The sequence below is a fragment of the Dendrobium catenatum genome, unplaced genomic scaffold (assembly GCF_001605985.2).
Source record: "Dendrobium catenatum unplaced genomic scaffold, ASM160598v2 original_scaffold_273153, whole genome shotgun sequence".
NCBI lineage: Eukaryota > Viridiplantae > Streptophyta > Magnoliopsida > Asparagales > Orchidaceae > Dendrobium > Dendrobium catenatum.
The window spans coordinates 283,803-305,164 of NW_021591549.1; the positions used below are offsets into that span (position 1 = coordinate 283,803).

The following is a 21,362-nucleotide window of genomic DNA, read 5'->3' on the forward strand; positions in this document are numbered from 1 at the left end:
TTCCAAGCACCAAATAAGCCACTTCAAATTGTTTCAAATCATTTGTGTTTAAAAGTAATTCAGGAGTGGACGAATTTTCAGATTTCTCTTTTTTTGTTGGAGGATCAGAAATGTTTCTTTGAGGAAAGAGAGTGAATTTCTTATTATTTTGAATCAATGTATAAGTGTTCCTTTCGCCATTATGAATAGTTTTATTATCATATTGCCAAGGTCGCCCCAAAAGGATATGACAAACTTCTAAAGGAATAACATCACAAACAATTTGATCCTCGTATGCCCCTCCAATTGTCAAATTAATGGTGCATTGCTTTGTTATTGGAACCTCACCTCCTTCCTTAAACCATGAAATTTTGTAAGATTTGACAAGAGGTTTTGTTTTCAATTTGAGCTTTTCAACCATGTGTTGTGACACAAAATTTCCTGAACTCCCACTATCAATCATTAAAGTGCAAATCTTCCCTTCAACCGTGCAAGTTGTTCTAAAAATGTTTCTTCTTAGCCACTTATCGCCCTTTTCTTTTTGAGCAGTTAAAACTTGTCGAATTACTAACAAAGGTTCTCCCTCGTCTCCTTCCAAATCAAAATTTTCCATTTCAGCTTCATTATCAGATTCTGGTTCATTTTCTTCTTCTTCACTTTTATTTTCATTTTCTATCAAATTATTTCGAGGAGGATTATTTTTTCTGCAAGTAGCCGACAAATGACCATAAAGTCCACATTTGAAACAAGGTCCAATTAGTTTAGGTTGTTCAGTAGGTTTAGAACCCATTAGCCCTTTACCCTTATCCAGATTTTGACTTTCATAAGTTTTGATTTTTGTTCCCGACGTCCCAACAGAAGTTTGAGATTGGATTTTTACCCCACCAGTTTGTCGTCGCTTATATGTTTCAATAACTTTGCTACTTCCCCTTTGATGTTGTTTCTCAATTTTTAAAGCCATGCGATAAGCCTCATCAAGTTTAATGACATGATGCAAGTTTAATTGATCCTGGATTGCCCACTTAAGACCATTAAGATATCTTGTCACCGTTTTTTCTTCAGATTCATTTAAATCATTCCTAGCTTGCAACTTAAAAAAGTTTTCAGTGTATTCTTCCACAGTTTGAGTTCCTTGACGCAGATTATTAAATTCTTGAAAAATAGTTCTTGAGTGATCAGATGGCAGAAATTTCCCTTTCATTTTTTCTTTCATTCTTTCCCAGTTTTGAATTTTTTCTTTTCCTCGTCTTACTCTATTGTTTTGCAAATTTTTCCACCATGTTAAAGCATGTCCTGTTAATTTTAAGCTGGCAAATTTAACTTTCCGATTTTCTGGTATTTCTTTCCACTCAAAAAATTGATCCATTTTTTCAACCCATTCGAGGAATTGTTCCGGTTGTAATTTTCCTTCAAAATTATGGACATCGATTTTAATCCCATGATCCCAGTTTCTTTGACGCCTATTTTGATTCCTAGGACCCTCATCTTCGCTCTCAGAAGACATGACATTAGGATTAACATTAGCTTGATTGACATTTAAATTCGCGATTGCTTCAGCCATAGTATTGATTTGTTGTTGCAAATTATTTAATTGTTGTAAGAGTTGTTGCAAGTCCCCTTGATTATTAGCCATAGATTGAAAAGCAAAGACTCACAAAAAAAAGACAGATAACTTAGACAAAAGACTACCCAAGCAAAGAACTTGCTCTGATACCAAATTGGTGCAAGCTAATTAGAGCAAGGCACAAAGAGAAATCAATCAAGAGAAACAAATCTTACTTTTATAAAAATTAAGACGTAACTTTGAGAACAAAATAAGAAAACAACTATCTTTAGAAAAGACAACTTCCAACTATCAAAACAAAAGAAGACTAACAAGAAAAACAATATTTTTAACAAAAAAAACTATCCTCAGAACATCCTTCAAGAGGACTCCTCACATGTACCGATTGTAGGAATAGTATTTAAAATAAGGTTTAGATATGCAAACCAAGGGTCCACCACAGCTAGGGGGATTCAATGTCCTTTTAACTTCTCCAGCAAAATGTCACCAAACCGTCCAAAACTTCTCCAATCAGCCAACAACCTTGCTAAAACAGCCAACAAAAGAAACAGCCCACAGCTTTTCTAAAACAGCCAACCAAAATCAGCCAACCACTTTGCCAACGGAACTAGAAGAAAGATACAGGTGGGGTGGAACTTGCGTAGAGAAGAAGGAGGTTAGAAGACCGAGAAGAAAGAGGAGAAGCTCGCAAGCTTTCCTAGGGGAGAAGGAGAATGGAAAAAGCTCTCAAGCTTTTCCAAAGAAAACCCTCAGGTTTTGTAAGCACTTAGCTCTCAAATATTCACCCACTTTTCTTCACAAAATACCTCATATATATAGGCCAAAGAGGGGGAACTTAACAGCCAAAAGTTCCCAATTTTTTAGATAGAAATGAAAGGCCAAGAGGCATAGAGGCATATTTGCAAAATCCCAAGAGCCAAAGAACAAAGCCACGGAACCAGCCAGGGACAGCATACCGTGGAATCAGCACAGGAAACCAGGCGGCAGCAGCCAAAGAACAAAACCACGGAACCAGCCAGAGACAGCACACCGTGGAATCAGCACAGGAAACCAGGGGACAGCTTAATTTTCGGTCAACAGAGGGAATGCCAAGGCAGAAATGACAGCACCCAAAGAGTCAATTCACATCCCAAAACAGCCAGCCGAGAGAGAGCAATCCCAAAGCAGAATTTTGGCTGTAATATTTTTATTTCAAAAGGAATGTGAAAGAGCAAAATCCACCCACCAAATCTAGTTCCCTTTTAATAAATTTATAGCAAGCCAATAGCTCATAATGAGCTACTTCTCCACTAAGTATTAATGAGCTTGTCACAACTAAAGTTTTAACTTCATAAGCTCAAACCGAAACAGCCATAGTTCTCATGAAACCAGTAGCCTACAAAGGACAAATGGACCCCCCCAAGCCGGCAAATCCAAGGAAACAAAATCCAAACCTCATCCTACCATGATCATTGGATTTACCACCATCATAGGATAGCATAAAAAACAAAAAAATAGAAAATATAACAAATATAGTTCATAACAAAATTTAAGCAGAAAAATCTAAATGCATCAAACTAAATTCCCTAATTTCTAGGGAGAAATTTTATGATGTATTTTGGGCTTTTGGTTTGTATCACCTTCAGCACGACAGCAAATGAAGGAAACTTTTTTGAGGCTGGTTCAAGGAAGCAGGACTGTGATGTAGTACGAGATAGAGTTTATTGCTTTGGCCATGTATGCTCTATAGTTGGTTAGCATTCCTAAGGAAAAGCGCTATAAATTTCTGAGGGGACTTCGGGATAGTTTGGGATAGCCACTTATTCCATTTCATATTTTTGATTTCCTTAAGCTTGTAGAGCAAGTCCAATTGATTGCTACTCAACAGCGGTGGTTTTAAAAACATTTAGGCTTACATGTCTTACATATGCATTGAGATGATACCTCATGGTTTTAAAAACATTTAGGTGGATTAGCTGGCGGCTCTTTTCAAGCAAAGTTGTCAGTCTAGAGGTCAGGCTAACTTAGCCTCAGGTAAGGTGTAGTTTTGTAAGTCTCTTGCATTTCGTTGAATATACGTTTGAAGCATTACCCCTCAGTAAGCTCATCTTAGATCTAAGATCCGAGGTTGAGGTTGACTCCAATCACCTCATAAGCCTTATATTTTGGGCATTTCCTTCAACCTTGTTATTTGAATATAACCTCAATCTTATAAATCAAATTGATCAATTCAAATAAAAATTTAATTATAAAATATAAAGTCCAATATAGGATAGTTTGAGTACCTCTAAGTTTCTCATAATCAAGTGCTCTTACACTTTCCTCCATTTGGCTTCCATATTAAAAATTTGATTTAAAATTGATCACATCTCTTTTGAAAATTTTAAAGACTAAATCTTTGAATACGAATTTCTCAAATAATAAAGAAAAAATGTTAGCCAATATTTTGATGACTATAAACAATATTAGTTTAGTCCAAAAGTATTCTCAAATAATAAATGCTTGAGATGTAATTAATCATGGAAGTTTGCCCCTATGGAGCATCTGTACCCTAGAATAAAATAAACTCTATTTAACTAAATATTGATTAGGGGAAAATTTCTGTTATAATATGAAGTTGTCAGTTTTGTTATTTTGTCCTTAGAGAAATAATGTTTTTGTCCTTGAGATAATATATTATTTTCTATGATGTGCTCGATCACAAATTATCTCAATCCTTCGAGAGTGATACAAAATTTCTCAAACAGTCACCTACTAAAAATAGTGATCAAGGATTTGTTTTTTTAGCAGACAGGAAGAGAAATAACGTGCTTAAATGTTCAGAAAGTAGTGATCAAAGCAGCTTTTATTTTTTTAAGGACCTAGCGTTAATTACTATCTACAAGAATCCCTTAGGAATTATAGGATGTATGTTTACGAGAAATAAAGAAATTCTCGTTTGATTGTCTTTAGTTTTTGTCGGAAAATTTTCCAGGTTCTTTCCTTTTCTTGCATTTATGAGATCATTTGATGAATTGAATATTTTACTTCGGCTGGCTGCTAGCATATGAAAATAATATATATATATTTTTTTAATGGATTAGTCTCTTCAGATGTAATGCATAGTCTCTCCATATAAAAGTGAACTTTTTATATGGGTTTTTGAATGTCGTCTGATTAATCTCTGTCTCTCTCTTTTGGGAAATGCTCAATGAACTGTTTAAATTATAATGAAAACTGATAAAGGTCTGTTGATGCATAATTTCTATGTTATAGATGAAGATGGACAGTATGATATTGTGTTTGAAACTGCAGAAGAAGTCCAACATTAAAACAAGTTTAGGGTTAAGTTAGTATTGAGAAGAATAGTTATCTCCTCCTTGGAGGAAATAAATTTCTTAGTTTTTTTGCTATGTATTGTTTAGAATTGAACTCTTGTTTTCCAGTAAGAAGAATTTTTCTTTTTGTTTAAATTTTTATGCTATGGACTTCAAATATAAAACTAAGTCTTTAACATCTTTTACACCAGTAATGAGTTGGTTTGGTGTATTTTTTAGAACATTTAGTCATCCATAGGATGCATCGGAAGCTTTCTAATGATAGTTTTGATTGCCTGTGAAGAAATTTTTTATTTTGATTATTTATTTATTTATGTTGCATCTTCCAAATAATTTTAATTTAATTAATTCATTTTTCATGACTTTAGAGCATGATTGATGAATTGCATAAGTAAAATAAACTATTTATACGTGGGATCCGATATATCTTGTGATCATCCACCTGTTTAATGCTTTGAAATGATATATTTAGTTATGCTGCATCTTTTGAATATTTAGTGACGCGGACAAGAGTCTTGCATTCTATCCTTGGGATTTTTTTTTTATAAGTAGGGTTGATTTTATGAACTTGTAGAAATTAAAAAAGGAAAAAAAGTTTAGAAAGAAATAAAATGAGAAAATATCAACAGAGAAAAAATAACAAAAAAAGGAAAAAAAATCTTCCATGGCCTCATTTTAGCAGCACAAAACAGATATCGTGCCCATCCCATGAAAGCTCATCCTTCTTGTCCCCTTCAAGCCTACTATAATTTCACACTAAGGTTTCGTTTGAGATGGCTTTCTTATTGCTTCTTAAAGCAGCTTTTTAGTACAAAAAACTTAAATTTTTATACTAGGAAGCAGCTTTAAAAATCATAAAAAAAGTTGTCCCAAACGAAGCCTAAATTTGCACAAATCTCGTTCATAGCACGCTCATCCCACTGACATCTTCTGCGCATCACCCAGCTCAGTGTTTTCTAGCTCTCTTCACGGGATCTTTGCAATGAACGCTTTCTCCTTGGGCTTTTTCTTTGCATCCAGCACAGATCACGCCTTCAAGCACTTCACTTGCCTACCAGCTTGCTTGCAACTACGTTCTTCACTCGGCCGTTTCCACCTTCCAATTCTTTTGCTGCATCAGCCAAATTGCGTTGTCTGCCATCTCTTCACCTGTTGCACTTTAGCTGCTCATATCTTCTCTCAGCCTCTCCTCTCTCCTTTGATTTCGCCTTTCAAGAATCTTCACAGTAACTGCATCTTGCCAGTGCCGCATCCTATCCGGTCCTCTTAACTTTCTATGGCCACTTGCTTATCTCTTGTCAATATATGATTCCTCGACATCATTAATATGTTCTCCAAGTGATTTACTTTGACAACAAAACCATCGTCCATAAAACAACAGCCTTTGATATCTAAAAATTGCCTTCCGCTGGCCTTGACACCTCATGACCTCCTCCTGTTGTAATTCTTAATTTTTTACCTCCTGGGGAACACCACTGTCACAGATCATCATCTACCAGTCAATTCTTAAAAATATAAGATACGGGTACGACGCTGATATGACATTATAATATATAAATCATACATAAAAATTAAGAAAGTAATCAAAACGTAATATTTGAAATGACAAAAATTCCATAGCTTTCATGAGACTTTTTGTAGCATATAAAAAGAAAAAAAGAAAAGAAAAATTCAGACCTCTCTGCATTTTCATGTTGAAGTGAACTAATTTTTTGTTTTAAAAAATGAGAGAGATACAGGAAACTTAAAGAAAATCTCTATTGAAAAATAAAAGCTCTTAAAAAAATTTCTACCGGAATAGATATCTTGGATCTATTGTTCAGAGTGATGGTGAAATAGATGGGGATATTATCAGCAGAATTCAAGTTGGATGGTTGAAGTGGAGGAATGCATCGGGCTTGTTATGTGATAGAAATGTACCCCTCAAACTTAAGGGAAAATTCTATAAGATGGTAGTGAGGCCTGCAATACTTTATGGTGCCGAATGTTGGCCATTAAAAGAGAAGCATGATACTAAGTTAAGTGTGACAGAGATGAGGATGCTCAGGTGGATGAGTGGCTTTACCCTTAGAGATAGGATACGAAATGAGCATATACGTGAAAAGGTTGGAGTAGCTCCAGTAGAAGATAAGATTAGAGAGAGTCGCCTTAGATGGTTTGGTCACATAAAACGGCGGCCTTGCGATGACCCGGTTAGGAGAATAGAGGTATTAGATTTGACTTATGTTAAGAAAGGTAGGGGTAGACCTAAAAAGATTTGGTTAGAAAATATTAGGAATGACCTTTCTTTATTAGATTTAAACGAGAATTTGACTTTTAATAGGACACAATGGAGAAAAAGGATTCATGTAACCGACCCCACGTAGTGGGATAAAGGCTTGATGTTGTTGTTGTAAAGACGACGAAGCAGATTAAGAGAAAGAACAAAACGAACCTTCACTGCACGTGTCGCCCTCACTGCTCGCGTCATCGAGCTGCTCCGTCGACGAAGGATGATCTGTTGGCTTCAATGCTCGCATCGTCGAGCAGCCCTGTCGCAATGTATGATCCCGTCGGCCTCACGTCGTCGAGCTGCTCCTTCGACTACAATGAAGAAGACGAATGCTTGCGGAAACAGAAAACCTAGCTTTCGGAAATGAACAAGCCATGGAAATGAGCGAATAGGGATTTCGAGCAGGCAACTAAAATGAATAGGGCAAATCGTGCTAGATTTTTTTTAACAAATACATGTGTCCGGTTAAATTAAAATACTGTTTTAATTGGACACGGCACGTATCCGTGCCGTATCGGAACTGTATCCGTATCTGACGTGTGTCCAATACAGCATGTCTCATAAATAGGAGTATCGGTGCTACATAACCTGCCACGAATTTCTAGTTTCTTGTTGCAGCTGTGATCCCACTTCTAGTGGTGTTTTCCATTTACCATCAATCACTGTTGCTGCCATCAATATTACAATGAGCGGTCTATTTCTCGCATATATATTCTTATAGAGTTAAAAAAAAAAGATACAGAATCTGATTGTATGATCAGGCACAACAATCATATCAAAGGCAAATTTTGGTTCAGTTATATTCCTTGTTTCCAGTTATTTCAAGCTTTGCTTGATTCCTACATTTTTATCTTATTTGCTTGATATTTTTAATTGTCCATGAAAATTTAATTAGTTGAATTATCCATGAATTTTTTTATTGAAAAATTGTAATTTTTTTAATTGAAAATTTGTAATTAAATTAACAAATGGCCATTGAAAAGACCTTTAATTTAGTCAAGGTTGTTGGCATTGTTATATCGCAAAATGAAAAATGCATCCATTATTCTATCTTTACCTGAGTATTGTCAGGCGTTGTCTTCATAGCCTTTTTAATTCTTTGTGCTTTATGTTTTTTGATTTTACCTTCGTGTCACATAATATATTCTTTACCTTTTGGTAGTTATATCCATACATTAATCACTATGGAGCCTACTAGTTTTCAAAAAATTTCTACTTTTCTGTCTAACCTGGATTGTTTGTGGTTTACTTTGATTCTCTCTCACATTCATAGAATTTAAATCGGTTGTAACTGATCACTCTATTTGCAGGAAAAATGAAAGGCATTGCATTTATCAAAGATCCTGATGGTTATTGGATTGAAATTTTTGACCTTAAAAAAATTGGGGAGGTTACGGCAGTAGCCTCTTGAAAGATCCAAGACTCTAAAGGTAACTCTCTTCTCCTTAATTAGAGTTTTATTTTGTGAAGATAATTTTTGTTGAAACATTTTTTTATATCTTCTCTAGGCCAATGCACTAAGAATCTTAAAAGTCATTTTGGGTGGGTTCATTGTACCTAGGAACTCGACATCATTTTATGAAGTCTAATAGCCATCTTGGGTTTACGAAGGGTTGGGTTTTTATTTTTAGGGTCGGTTCATGCATAGTAGATATACTCAAGGTTCATTTGGTTAAACATCTAGAGACATCATCATCATCATCATTATTAAGTCTTACCATAATCATTTGGAGTTGGCTTTATGAATCCTCATTCATCATTTGCCCCAATTTTGTATTGCATGAGGTAAATTTATTCTACGTAGTTTTTTTTTTTAATTTTTTAATCTATGTTACCTTTGATCTACCCCCTCTTTTTTCTTTAACCCTTAAGCGTTAATATTATCTACTCTTCTTATGGTTTATTTTTTACCTTTTGTTTTCCATATCAATTTTATTCAGATTTAGTCTGCACCACCTTATCTTCAAGAGATGTTACTTTAATCGTCCCTCTAATATAATTATTCCTCAATCCATCTTTCTATTTTTACGACAAATTCCTTTTAACATTTTCTGCCACATTTAGCTTGTCCATCAATGATTTTTTGTACGCTTAACTGTCGAGTGCATGCAATGTAGTCAGCCTAATTACAGTTGAACAAGATTTACCTTTTAATCTCTATTATATTATTTTATCCCATGATACTCCCCACACACTATTCTATTTTAATCACCTATCTTTAACTTTGGAAGTTGCGTACTCATATATTTCTGCATTCTTTGGCTTAAAAGTTTAACATTGTTACACATATGAGATGTAGGTATCACTCTATAGTAATTTGGATGTAAGTATGAACTTATTTTGTTAGAGATTTCATTGATTAAAATTGTCTTTGTCAGGAAACGTTTATAGGAAAACAAGAATCTCTTTTGCTGAATCTTAATTTTAGCACTTTGCAATTTAGAAATTAAGAGGAACTTGGAAAGAAAAACTTAATTGAACTCCTTTAATTGATACTAGATGAAGAAAATGACAAGATACAATGGATCTTTTATTGGAGAGGAAGATCTAGCTCTTTCAAATCTCTAGATTCCGCTAAAGCCCAAGCAAAACTCAAGAAGCAGGAAAACATAGCAAAAACCAAGATAAAAAACCTAACCCTAGCCACCAAAACATACTTAAGCTTATAAAAATTAGGTTAATTCCAAAACAGCCCCTTCAATTTGGATTTTCCCTTCTACATTGCCCCTTAATTTCCCCTAATCGAACATGTGGACCCCAATATCAAAGAGGGGCAGAGGAAGGGGGCTGAAACTCCCTATTCCGCCTCTTATACATCTGAACTGGCCCCCTTTGGATCGGCTGTACTGGTCCAAGGACCGATATAATAGTCTTCTATGAAAGTACAAACTAAAACACGCTATTTTTCATATCATTTGTAAGCATATCATACTTGTTAATGGTGAATGGCGCACCATAGCACAAAAGTCCCTTTGGAGCCATGGATCATAGCGCACGACGCAGCGCGATCTATTTTGAACATGGCACAAACTATAAATAAATTTATAAAAAAATAGGCTGAAATGTGAAATATCATTAATTTGAAAGATAAACTATCGTAATAATGAAAAATAACCATAGCCATGCATAAGTTTAAGTAAACAACACCTCAATCTCTCATGATTCAAAATATTACAATCATTTTTTTAAAGGATAATGATTTTATAAGATTATATTATCAGTAACAACTTATATCTCATTATGTGGTCCAATAACCTCAATGTACTTGCAAAATACTTCGAACATTCTCATAGTATTTTTGGGAAAAAGGAATTGACATATAACTCTCTATGAATGCTGAATCTCTCTGACAATTCATAAGAAAATTAATTAAGTTTTTCTCATTTCTCGATGTCCATCCATTTGTCATTAGAGAACAACTATATCATACGCAATCTTCCTGATGTATCGTAATAGTTTATGTGTATCTCCAGTCTCTTTCTTCAAAAAAGTAACTCGTACCTCATAATAACTAGCGGGTTTCATTACTGGTTCAAACTGTCAAAGTGCCTCGACTACTGCAGGAAAATTGTCTTTTTTCACTGTATAGAATAGAATCCCGACATCATACATCCATTTACATAAAACTTGAATGACCCTTCTCCTCATTTCCTTTTTAGCGACATCCATCTTTTTGCTAAATTGGCATTTTCTCTGCTTCACCACAACTTCAGAATTTGGTGTAAGATGAGTACTAATGGTCATTTTGGTCTTAATGCTTTGAAGATTGATGTTGATGTAGAACTTTGACTAGAAGTGTTGGATTTATTTATTTGAAATATTTTGGATGATCCAGCACTAAGAATATCATCATCTGTCATCACATTGAAGTAGTCTTCTTCATCAATGATGACTTTAGATGTGTCATTAATATGTTCTTTCAAAAAAAAAAAAATCAACATGGAGATCTGAATTTTAGCCTTAACATGCTCAGGGCAATTCAAGCAAGGTTTAGCATTTCTAAAACCCCCAACGAGGTATTATTTGTGGCATGTAATTTCTCCTTTTTTTATTTTACCACAAAAAATACATGTCATAGTATTATTATCTGCTTCATCAGTCAACATTTTATAATACCTGCAGACAAGCATATTCAAATAATTAATTTTTGGTCTCCCTTAGATGAATAAAAGTCAATCTCACATGCTTGAAATCAATGTAAAGTTCATCATATAAATGACAAACACAAAATTGAAATGAATAACTTGACAAGATAAAGATTCATTGTAAAAGTGAAGTGGAGGATTGCAATTCGTCCAAAATTTCTAAAAATAATTAACAAGAAGAACTTTCACATCATCAAAGTGAGCTTCAAATTTGTTCAAAATTTATACTAAAATAATTGCAATACTATTCTCCAAACAGGAAAAATAGAATGCAATGTTCAAATCCTACTTGCATGTCGACATTCACATGACTCTACTTCCCAAGTGCAATCTTGGGTCCAAATTTTAAATCATTTTTTGCTCTCCCAAGTGCCATCTTGGATCCAAATTTTAAGTTGACTAGGGACCACGATGGCCCGAGATGACGGAACCATGAGATCTTGATCGGGCTCATCATCATTCCCCTCACCATCCACTTTAAGTGTAAGGTGGTGGATTTTTAATTTTAAATATCAAAATGTGAAATACCAAATTCTGCTGCTACTATACGCCAGATACTCTGTATCTGTTTGATGACTAGCCTTAATCAAAAGTTTTCTCTCATTATTGGGAGGGGTAATTAACTATAAGGGTTTATGCCTATAGGAAACTTGAACTCAAATCATAAAGTCCTCACAAAATGAGGGCGAAATCTCTGGGTAGTATTTTATTTACAATCCAATCTTGCCTTCTGAAAATTTGCCTCAAAACTTGTTAAAATTCTTCTTGACGACCCAAAAGAAAGAAATGGTCCGCAGAGAGGCTGGGGCGTGAATTTTCGTAGCCCACACTACATGAATTATATTTCTCCATTGTATCATGTTAAACCCCACGTAGTGGGATAAAGGCTTGATGTTATTATTATTGTTGTTGTCCTGTTAAGAGTCAAATTATCATTTAAATCTAAGAGATAAAATCATTTCTAATATTTTTAAGTCTTTGTAGGTTTATCTCTATCTCTCGTTGATAATTTAATCCAATCTTATCTGCATGGAAGCCAACTGCTTTATAATAAATTGCATATTTCTGTCATTTCTAGCACTAATTAGTTCATCTTTTGCCAAAACTCCAACAGAAACTAGCTTACTCTGAAGGAGGCGCAGTTCTTTCAAGAGGGTTAAAATCCCTTCGTCATTGCTACTCAATCAAGTGTTTGGTATTGCTTCTTCTGCTTCGATGGTGTCTTATGCCTTCATTTCTCTCTGAGAATCTCTACCCAGAAAAATAAAACCTGGAGGATTCAATATCACAATATATAAATGGGAATTCAGTTAAGATGTTTGGTTGAATTGTAACTTGTTTGCACCTACTTGCTGAAAGCTTTATCTTTCTTATTGTCTAAAAATTTACTTTGTTTTGCAAGTAAAGTCTCTGAATATCTTGGTGAGCTTCAAAATATCATGTATAACACGAACATTGATGTAAATCCTAAGACTTAGCTCAAAGATATTTTGGCAAGAATTTTTTTAATAATTGATCTTAAATGTGATGATATTTTTACAATAGATGCAATGTGTTAAGTTGGGCGGTTTGAATTAGTTTTAAATTTTGGCTTTGCCATTGGCGTTTGCTGCATGCTTCTCGACTTGTAAGAACACAAATATTTTAAATTTCCATAAGACAATGCATTTTTTTTTATCTTTTTGTTTCTATTGGAATCAAATGCTAGACTCATGAAGCTTAGGTATAAAATTATAAATTTTGGTCTTATATACCTCATAATATTTAAAATTAGAGATTTTTTTGTTTTTTGTTGATGATATTCTTCTTGTTGATAATATTAGGGAGGGAGTTGAAGGTAAACTTAAATTATGGAAATCAATCTTAGAGTCTAAAGGCTTTTGTTTGAGTAGATCTAAAACTAAATATATAGAATATAATTTTAGTAATAATAGATCAAGTGGGGGGATTGTGACTTTGGGTAAATAAGTTATTAATAAGAGTACATGTTTTCGATATCTTGGGTCTGTTGTTCAGTGTGGTGATAAAATAGATGGGGATCTTAACAGTAGAATTTATGCTGGATGGTTGAAATGGAGGAATGCATCGGACTTGTTGTGTGATAGAAAAGTACCCCTTAAATTTGGGGAAATTTCATAAGGTTGTTGTTAGACTTGTAATATTTTATGATGTAGAATGTCGGCCATTAAAAAAGAAACTTAATATTAAGTTAAGTGTTGTAGAGATGAGGATGTTCATGTGGATGAATGTTTTACTCTTAGAGATAGGATATGAAATGATCATATACGTGAAAAGTCAGGAGTAGCTTTAGTGGAAGATAATATTAAAGAGAGTTGCCTTACATGGTTTTGTCGCATAAAATTGCAACCTTCCGATGACTCGGTTAGGTAAGTAGATGTATTAGATTTGACTTATATTAAGAAATGTAGAAATAGGCCTAAAAAGACTTGGTTATAAAATATTAGAAATGGTATTTCTTTATTAGATTTTAATGAGAATTTAACTCTTAACATGACAAAATGAAGAAAAACAGATTCATAAAGCCAACCCCACATAGTGGGATAAAGGCTTGATGTTGTTTTTGTGATGATCGGTATTATATAAGCAATGAGGATTGTTACAAGATTGTGGTTAAAAGTTGTTGATATTATATATTTGATAGTTTTTGATGTGTTTGCACTTTGAAATATAAACCTAGAAGGATATTAGATATAATATTATCAACTTTGAACATTGTTAGAAATTTATTATGACATTAATCAAAATATTTTTTTACCAATGATTGTATATTGAAAGAAATTTAATCAAATCTTGTTTGTATTTTAGAGCCAAGATTGAACAATAGTCAAAGAAAAAGGTTTGAAGATGATTTGAATATGTAATTTACTATTTCATAAATCTTTCTAATATCATCTTATTCGAACTTTATTTGAATCTTACTCAAGCTTTGATTGAAATTTTTTTTTAATAAGCCTCATTCATATTCAACTAGAGTTGAACAATGTTCAAATATAAAATAAATTTTTTATTGTATATGATTTCAATCTTTGATTGAAATTTGTCCAAACATTGGTTGAATGTTATTTGAATTGAAATGAAATCATCATTTCTAACTTTGTTATTTTTTATGATTTGCATTAATATTGATGTAAATTTTATTAATAATTTTGTTTCAGCTTGTTATGGTAGGAGTTTCTGTTAAAATTTATGAGTTTTTATTGAGTACTGTGGTGCTTGAGCCCATCCCTTTACTTCATATAATTAGTTTTTCAGTTTTATTATTTAGAGACTTTTATCGCTTAAAGTAAAATTTAATAATTTGTAGTGTATTTCCTTAGTGTCCCATTAGAGTAAAGTCGAAGGGAGGCTATATGATACTTTTTTTGTGGAGAACTTAGCTTGTTTGTGTAAGCAACTTTGTATTTGGAGGAAGAAAGAGTGTGAAGAACATAATTTGATTCCCTTTCGGGTAAAAATTTTATTATTACTTTTCTTGTAGTTCTTCTTTTGATGAATGAAATGAAAATAAGTTTTATTGGTGTATCTTCCATGTCTGATTAATTCTTTAATTTTGGGTTAATGATGTAAAAACTATGGCAAGTACTAATATAGACTCTTGCACCTTGAATGATAAATTAATATTTTCAATATTTCTCATTCTTCATTTAATACATACAATGGTCATATGTGTAGTTAAAATCTAATGTTATGTATAGCCTCAAAGGAGGAATGCTTGAATAATTAGGAGTGTTGAAATGGAATGTTGATATGCATAAACATAGGATGTTTGAATATTCTAGATTTTACGGAGATAAAAACTTGTAAGAAGGTTATAAACGTTTCTTTTCATCCCGACAAGCTCAATAAAAATCTAGGGATGCATATGCTATGATGTACATATAAAATCAAAGAGTCTCATTAGAAAAACTATTGTATTTATATTCATTAGTTCAAAACTCTTTATTTTCATAAATATTAAATATCTTCTTGTAAGTTTTTTTTTTTTTTTTTCGGTGACAAAAACTCCAAAAATATCATCTTTCTCTCAGTAGGATAAATAGTGCATTTGAAGTAAGCAAAAGTAGTGAATTTGCAATTAAGTTGAAGACTCCCTTATGGGTTTTTTACACTCTACTTTATCAATTTATTACATGATTCGACATATATACTTGCATATTTTAGTGGGCTTTTATTAATTTTATATAAAAAAATCTAAACATAATTCAAACTTAGCAAGTCACATGCCAGCTTACCGTAAGCCTCCCATTTGTTTATATTATTTTATTTTTCTTAGTTTTTATTTGATTTGATTTTATTTTATTTTTCTTAGTTGTTGTTGTTGAATTCTTCTTTTAGTAAACTTGTTTTATTTTTTTCAGTCTATTTAGTTTAAAATTTCCAGTAAAGATTTATTTATATTTTGTAATTTAAGAAAAATTATTGAAATAAAATTTATCAAAATTTTGATTTAATTCTTGCCTTATTATTGCACTTTTTGGTTTGATTTATGGAATATATAAAATTCAAAATTAAAATCCTTAAGTATTTGATAGTCCACAACTTGCAAAATTTTTCTAATAAAATAATTATAAATTAACAACTAATATTTTCATTTAAAATTAAAAAATTTGGAAAAATTAAATCCCTAAAATCACTTAAGCACTTGACTACTTATAAAGGTTTTTTAATTTTAGGATTAATATAAATTAACTTATTAGATTAATTATCCTAAATCACCTAAAAAGCAAGTAAGTAGGGATTTATGAAATCTCTAACAACTTCATGTTAGTATAATGAATGGAGGTCAGAGATAGAAATAAATATCAAAATAATATATTTTAGCTAACAAAAGAAAAAAAAATTGTTAAAAAAGGTTAAAGTATCTAAATATTAAAAATTGCAACTTGTAATATCTAGCTTGATTAAAAAAATTAAATGAAGCCAATGGATAGGTATTCAAAATCTTTACGAGGTACTATGCCAAATAAAAATAAAAGAGAAGAAAAAAAAAAGAAAAATTTTCTAATACCCAAATACAAAAGATTTCAAACCTAAAATAACTAGCCCTACCTATATACTTCTAAAAATTTAATTATTGGAATCATAATACTTAAAGAAAGCTTATAGCTAGACTTAACGATTATGAAACAAGCAATTTTATTAACTCCAAAAATTTAAAAAAACTAGTCAAAATTCTTCACCATAGAAGTTTAGTTTAAAAGGAATATTAATTTAAAATGAGGGACCTAGATGTTATAATTTTTTTTTTTTGGAAAATCTTTCAACTTATGTACTATATAAATACTTAGATTATTAATCTGATTTTTTTTTTCAAAAATCATACTCAAGGAAAAAGATAAAGTAATTCTTTCTGAGTGTAGTATTCATCATTTGAGGATAAGTAATAGCTTAACGTTTGGGAGAATTTGATAAGATAAATTTTGTTATTTTAATTTCTTATGACTATGTTATTATGTGCTTATAATATGTATGGATTGTGCATGAATTATATACAATCAAAAAAATTGAAATAGTGCAGTAGCGCCACAAATGTAGTGCCACGGTGCGAGAACTCAATCCAATGTTACAACATCATAACGGAAAGCTTACCAAAAATTTGTTGAGGAGCTTAGCGCTAAGGCGTAATCCAGTCAACATTGCAGCACTAAATTGAGCGCTACAATGCAAAATCACCATGTACCATGGCGGGCGTTGGTTGGACCGGTGAATAAAAGTGACTATTGATGAACCGATGCGCCGATTCAGTAGCGCCATAGCACCACCAAGCTAGCATCGTAGTGTTAGTTCAAAAAAAAAAAAGAGAAACACTATAAATATTCACCTTAGGCCTTATATAAAGAGGTTGGAAACTTGGAGTCATAAGTAGCGTTATTTTGTGAGTGTGTGAGAGTTGTATAGAAGAGTGTGTAGCTTATGTTTCGTATACCTAATGTATGTATTGAAGTGGATCAAAGTGAATGAGTGAGCAAAGGATTGCAGAATTACTTCGAGGTTATTTACGAACTTTACTTTCTTTTATTTAAATTTATATCATGTGTTTGTACTAGTGAACTAGTTAGTATAATAAAATATTTATTTTGTGTGTTATGTTTGTTATGTGTATCAATGCATCCATGAGTAGCCAATCAACTTTTATGATATTGTGATGAATTGAAAGGATGCATTATTTAGAAAAGGTTTTATTGTTTATTAATATAATGTTATTTTTAACTTTTGTGCATTTCAATTGATTTATTTATAAGTTGTACATAAATTCAAAATATAGTTTGATCTCGAGCCTTGACAGAGGAATAGAAGAATAACCAGGGAATTTTAAAAGTATTCTGGCCATAACATAGGTATATGGTGGTTAGGATTATGGTGTCTTAAGGAGATAGTTTAATTGTAGTTAGTAAGAATCTTAGCTTATGATAGTTTAATTGTATGATACAGTACAACTATGATCATACATAATGATCTTTATAATGTTGACGACTCAGAGCATTGGATCATCCTACCCAAATAAAGTTCATCCGAATAAGCTCTCTATTTATTAGTAATGTATGATTAGGGATATATAGTATAATATCTACTTTGATTTGACATTTTGATTTCAGGTTCCAACATAGGTAAATAATAATACAAGAAATTAAGTTTTGGACTATACAAAAATTACAAATAACTTTATCTACTACAAATAATTCAAATTTTGAATTTACTTATTTTTAGGAAAATCAGAATTTTAATGGTTTGAATTTGAAATACATTATCATCTAGTACGATGTGGATCTTACTATATAATTAGTTGTACAAATTTTTTATTATGATTTTGCCCTCGTGTCCACTGTAACACACTTTCTTTGTGTTCAATTATTTTAGCTTACAAGGTCCTCATCTGATTCTGTCACATGTGTGCTTTCTGTAATGTTAGTACAAAAATCAATTTCATGCACTCATAACTCAACTTGTGATTAGCATAACCAATAATGTTGGTACATCAAAACTGTAGCGTACACCATGTTCAAGGGTTTCAACAATCTCCTCCTTTTTTCTGATGTCAAATATTTTTAGTTGTCGTGAAAAGTATCATTATTTATTTAAATATTTTTTCTTCTCCTTAGTTGATGCTTCCTAAAAGAAATTATAATCGGAGAGAAATAATCTTAAAAAGTGTAAAACCCCTCCAAAGCTATTTTTTTGAGTGCTGTTAGTCCCGGACGAACTGGCCTTAGTACGGGACGAACTGAACAAATTGTGAACAAATCTGTATGATTCGTCTGGACAAACCTGGAAGGGTCGGGACGAACCAAACAGAGAGTTTCGTCCAGGGACGAAGAAATTGGAATTTATTTTCGTCTGGACGATTTAAGTCCAGAGAAGATCGTCCCAGGATGATCGGGACATCGTCCGGGACGATCCTACTTAATAAATATCTAAATGGTGTCGTTTTTGAAAAGAGAGAAAGTCCAGGAGAGAGAAAAACGAAGGGAAAAGAAGAAAATAGGATTTTTGGGCGACTCTGGTCCGTTGCTGTAGTTGGGAAAGTTGATCGACTCGAGGTAAGGCACATTCCGCCTTTCTCAATTTTCAAAAACGTGGATTTTGATGACTTTTCTGTTCCGGATTTTGTTTCTGTTAGCGAATTTGTAGTATTATTTTCTTCTGACAAATGTTTTACCGCGTAACTTTTGGTATGTTTTTGAGATGATAATTATGCACGTTTTGGATATTTTCTGGAAGATTTTTACCGGATATTTTGAATTCTGCGGCGTTTTAATTGAATTGCAAGTTATCAGGATGTTGAAAAATGTTACTTTAGTACAGTAAAAGTCTTATAATGTTGTTGTGGATATTCTGTGGTAATTTGGTAAATTTCTGAATATGTGAATTTTGTGTAAATTCCGTATACTGCCGTTTTACCGCCGATTTTTCGTACGAATTTTGATTTTTCTGAATTGATACATTGAATGAATTGAAGTGTTTATATGCTATCAGAAGGGAGTTATAAGGATCCAGGATCCTTTGAGATTCTGTAAGTGTCAGGGAAATATGAAATAAGCTTTGAAATTTGAAAATAAGCTATGTCCCGGAATTCTGAATATCTGTTCTGTTCTGGTGCTATAAGCACGAAGGGAGACATAAGGGGCCAGAATCCGTCGAGATTCTGTAAGTGTCAGGGAAGGGAGACATAAGGGGCCAGAATCCGTAGAGATTCTGTAAGGGTCTGGGAATCTGAAATCTGATATGTGATATGTTATCTGAAATCTGATGTTTGATATCTGATAATCTGTGCTGTGACTTATCTGATCTGTTTTATGAATTATCTGATTAGAATTATTTGATATGAATGTGATTTTATCTTATTTCTGATTTCTATACGATTCTGGTTATTCCGTACGATTATGTCTTCTCTGGGACTTGAAAGCTTTATGATATCTGTTCTGAACTCCGATTCGACATGACTTCAATTTTCTGTATCAGTTGTTTGATTTCTGTTGATCAAGTATCTGTTCTATGATTTCCGTATGGCTATTATTTGATGTGAATATCTGATGATTTTGATTGGTGAGTGATGTTTTGCTGAGGTTTTAGCTCATCCTTGTTTTCTACGTGATTTTCTGGGAAAGGGAAGGAGGTCTTCGACTAGAAGTTCTGTGTCTGATCTAAGATTAGGTATTTTGTACCTTTAATTTTTGGTACAATCATGGCTTTTCTGTTCTGCTCTGTTATTTCTATATGAAGCCATTTATTGTATTGTAGATGATTGTTTTGATGAAAGAAAAGATAGATGAACTGTTCTGTATTTGGATGATTATAGTAGCTCTGTGTTTTTCTGTCTATTTAATATTTGGAAGAAAGTTATGAAGCAAATTCCAAAGCTAGATCCTGGATTTTCAACGGTTGTGTCACGACCCGATGCGAGCGGGATCCGTCCCGGTCGGGTTGGGTCGTTACAAAAAGTGAATATTTTTTTATAATTTTTATTAATATTATTTTTTTATTTTTAAACTTATTATTTTAAAAAAGAAATAATAACATAAAAAAATCTTTTTAAAGATACACTTTTTTTTCATTTATATAAAGAAGTACAATAAAAAGTACAATAAAATCACAAACTTTTCGCCCTTCTGACATCACCAAAAAGAGGATCAGCTAATAAGAAAAATAAAAAAATTACAAAAACTATATGTAACAATACACACAAAAAAAAAAAAAAAAGACAACATAGAAATATGAAACCCTTAATCAGGTGGTAAATGTGGAGGTTGAAAGTAGTTGTGGATGATAGAAAAATGCTCCTCAAATCAAGATTGGTCTTTGTTGTGTTGTCATTACAACTCCTCTCATTATTTGTTGGTATGCTCAATATGTTGATTCACTTTAAGTTCAAGGAAAGCTAGGTGGTCTTTCTAAGCATCCTTCAAATATTGTTATGCTGGGGAAGGAGGGGGTTAATTTGGTGCCCCTCCTTTTAATTTGGTAACCCTAAACCCTAAACCCTAAACCCTAATGCTCCTCAAAAACAGTTAATTTGGTATTGAATTTCTAAGGGTCATTTTGATGGTGAGCCAATTATAGTTCAAATCTACTACAATGTTGTGGGGGTGGTGCCAATGTTGTAAATATGTAAGTACTCACATAAATCGTAGTCGGTAATCACTAGTTGGAATTGGCAAACAAAATTTTGTATTGAATTTCTATCATTAGTGATCCTAAGGTTGGCAAAGAATTAAGGAAGAAGTTAAACATGTTAGTGAAAATCCTGAGATTTAATAAACTATAGGGTTGTTCCCACAAATAGTTCTAATAGTCAGTACCTTAATTGCTCTTGATTTAATACTTTTAAGTCAATTATAGATGCACTTTATAATCTCAATAAGCTTTGGCATCTTTGTCACTCATAAACTGGGCATCCTGTTGGTGTTGGGAGCTTGCAACCATTTAGCCTCTCTTGCTTGCCATTTAAAACTAGAGTAGGTGTGGTGTACTAACTGTAGGAAACGAAGATTGGTGTGTTCTAATTTGAGAATTTGACTTCCTTCTTATAGTTAGGACATCCTACAATATGATAAGAATATAAAAATCATCTCGTTGAATACCATACG

The 21,362-nt window shown here is 32.6% G+C and overlaps 1 protein-coding gene across 3 annotated transcripts in view; it reads left to right on the forward strand.

Annotated features, from left to right (window-relative positions):
• LOC110094820 (lactoylglutathione lyase) overlaps window positions 1-12,768 on the forward strand; it is a 31,646-nt gene extending 18,878 nt beyond the window's left edge. For 2 of the 3 annotated variants that reach the window (XM_020820149.2, XM_028692763.1), the window contains exons 8-9: window positions 8,422-8,541; window positions 12,371-12,765. In XM_020820149.2, coding sequence (XP_020675808.1) covers window positions 8,422-8,522 — 101 coding nt within the window. In that variant the 3' untranslated portion in view covers window positions 8,523-8,541; window positions 12,371-12,765. Of the gene's footprint in view, window positions 1-8,421; window positions 8,542-12,370 lie in introns of all 3 variants that reach the window. The other variant, XM_020820150.2, reaches the window with a different exon arrangement.
• The last annotated feature ends 8,594 nt before the right edge of the window (window positions 12,769-21,362 follow it).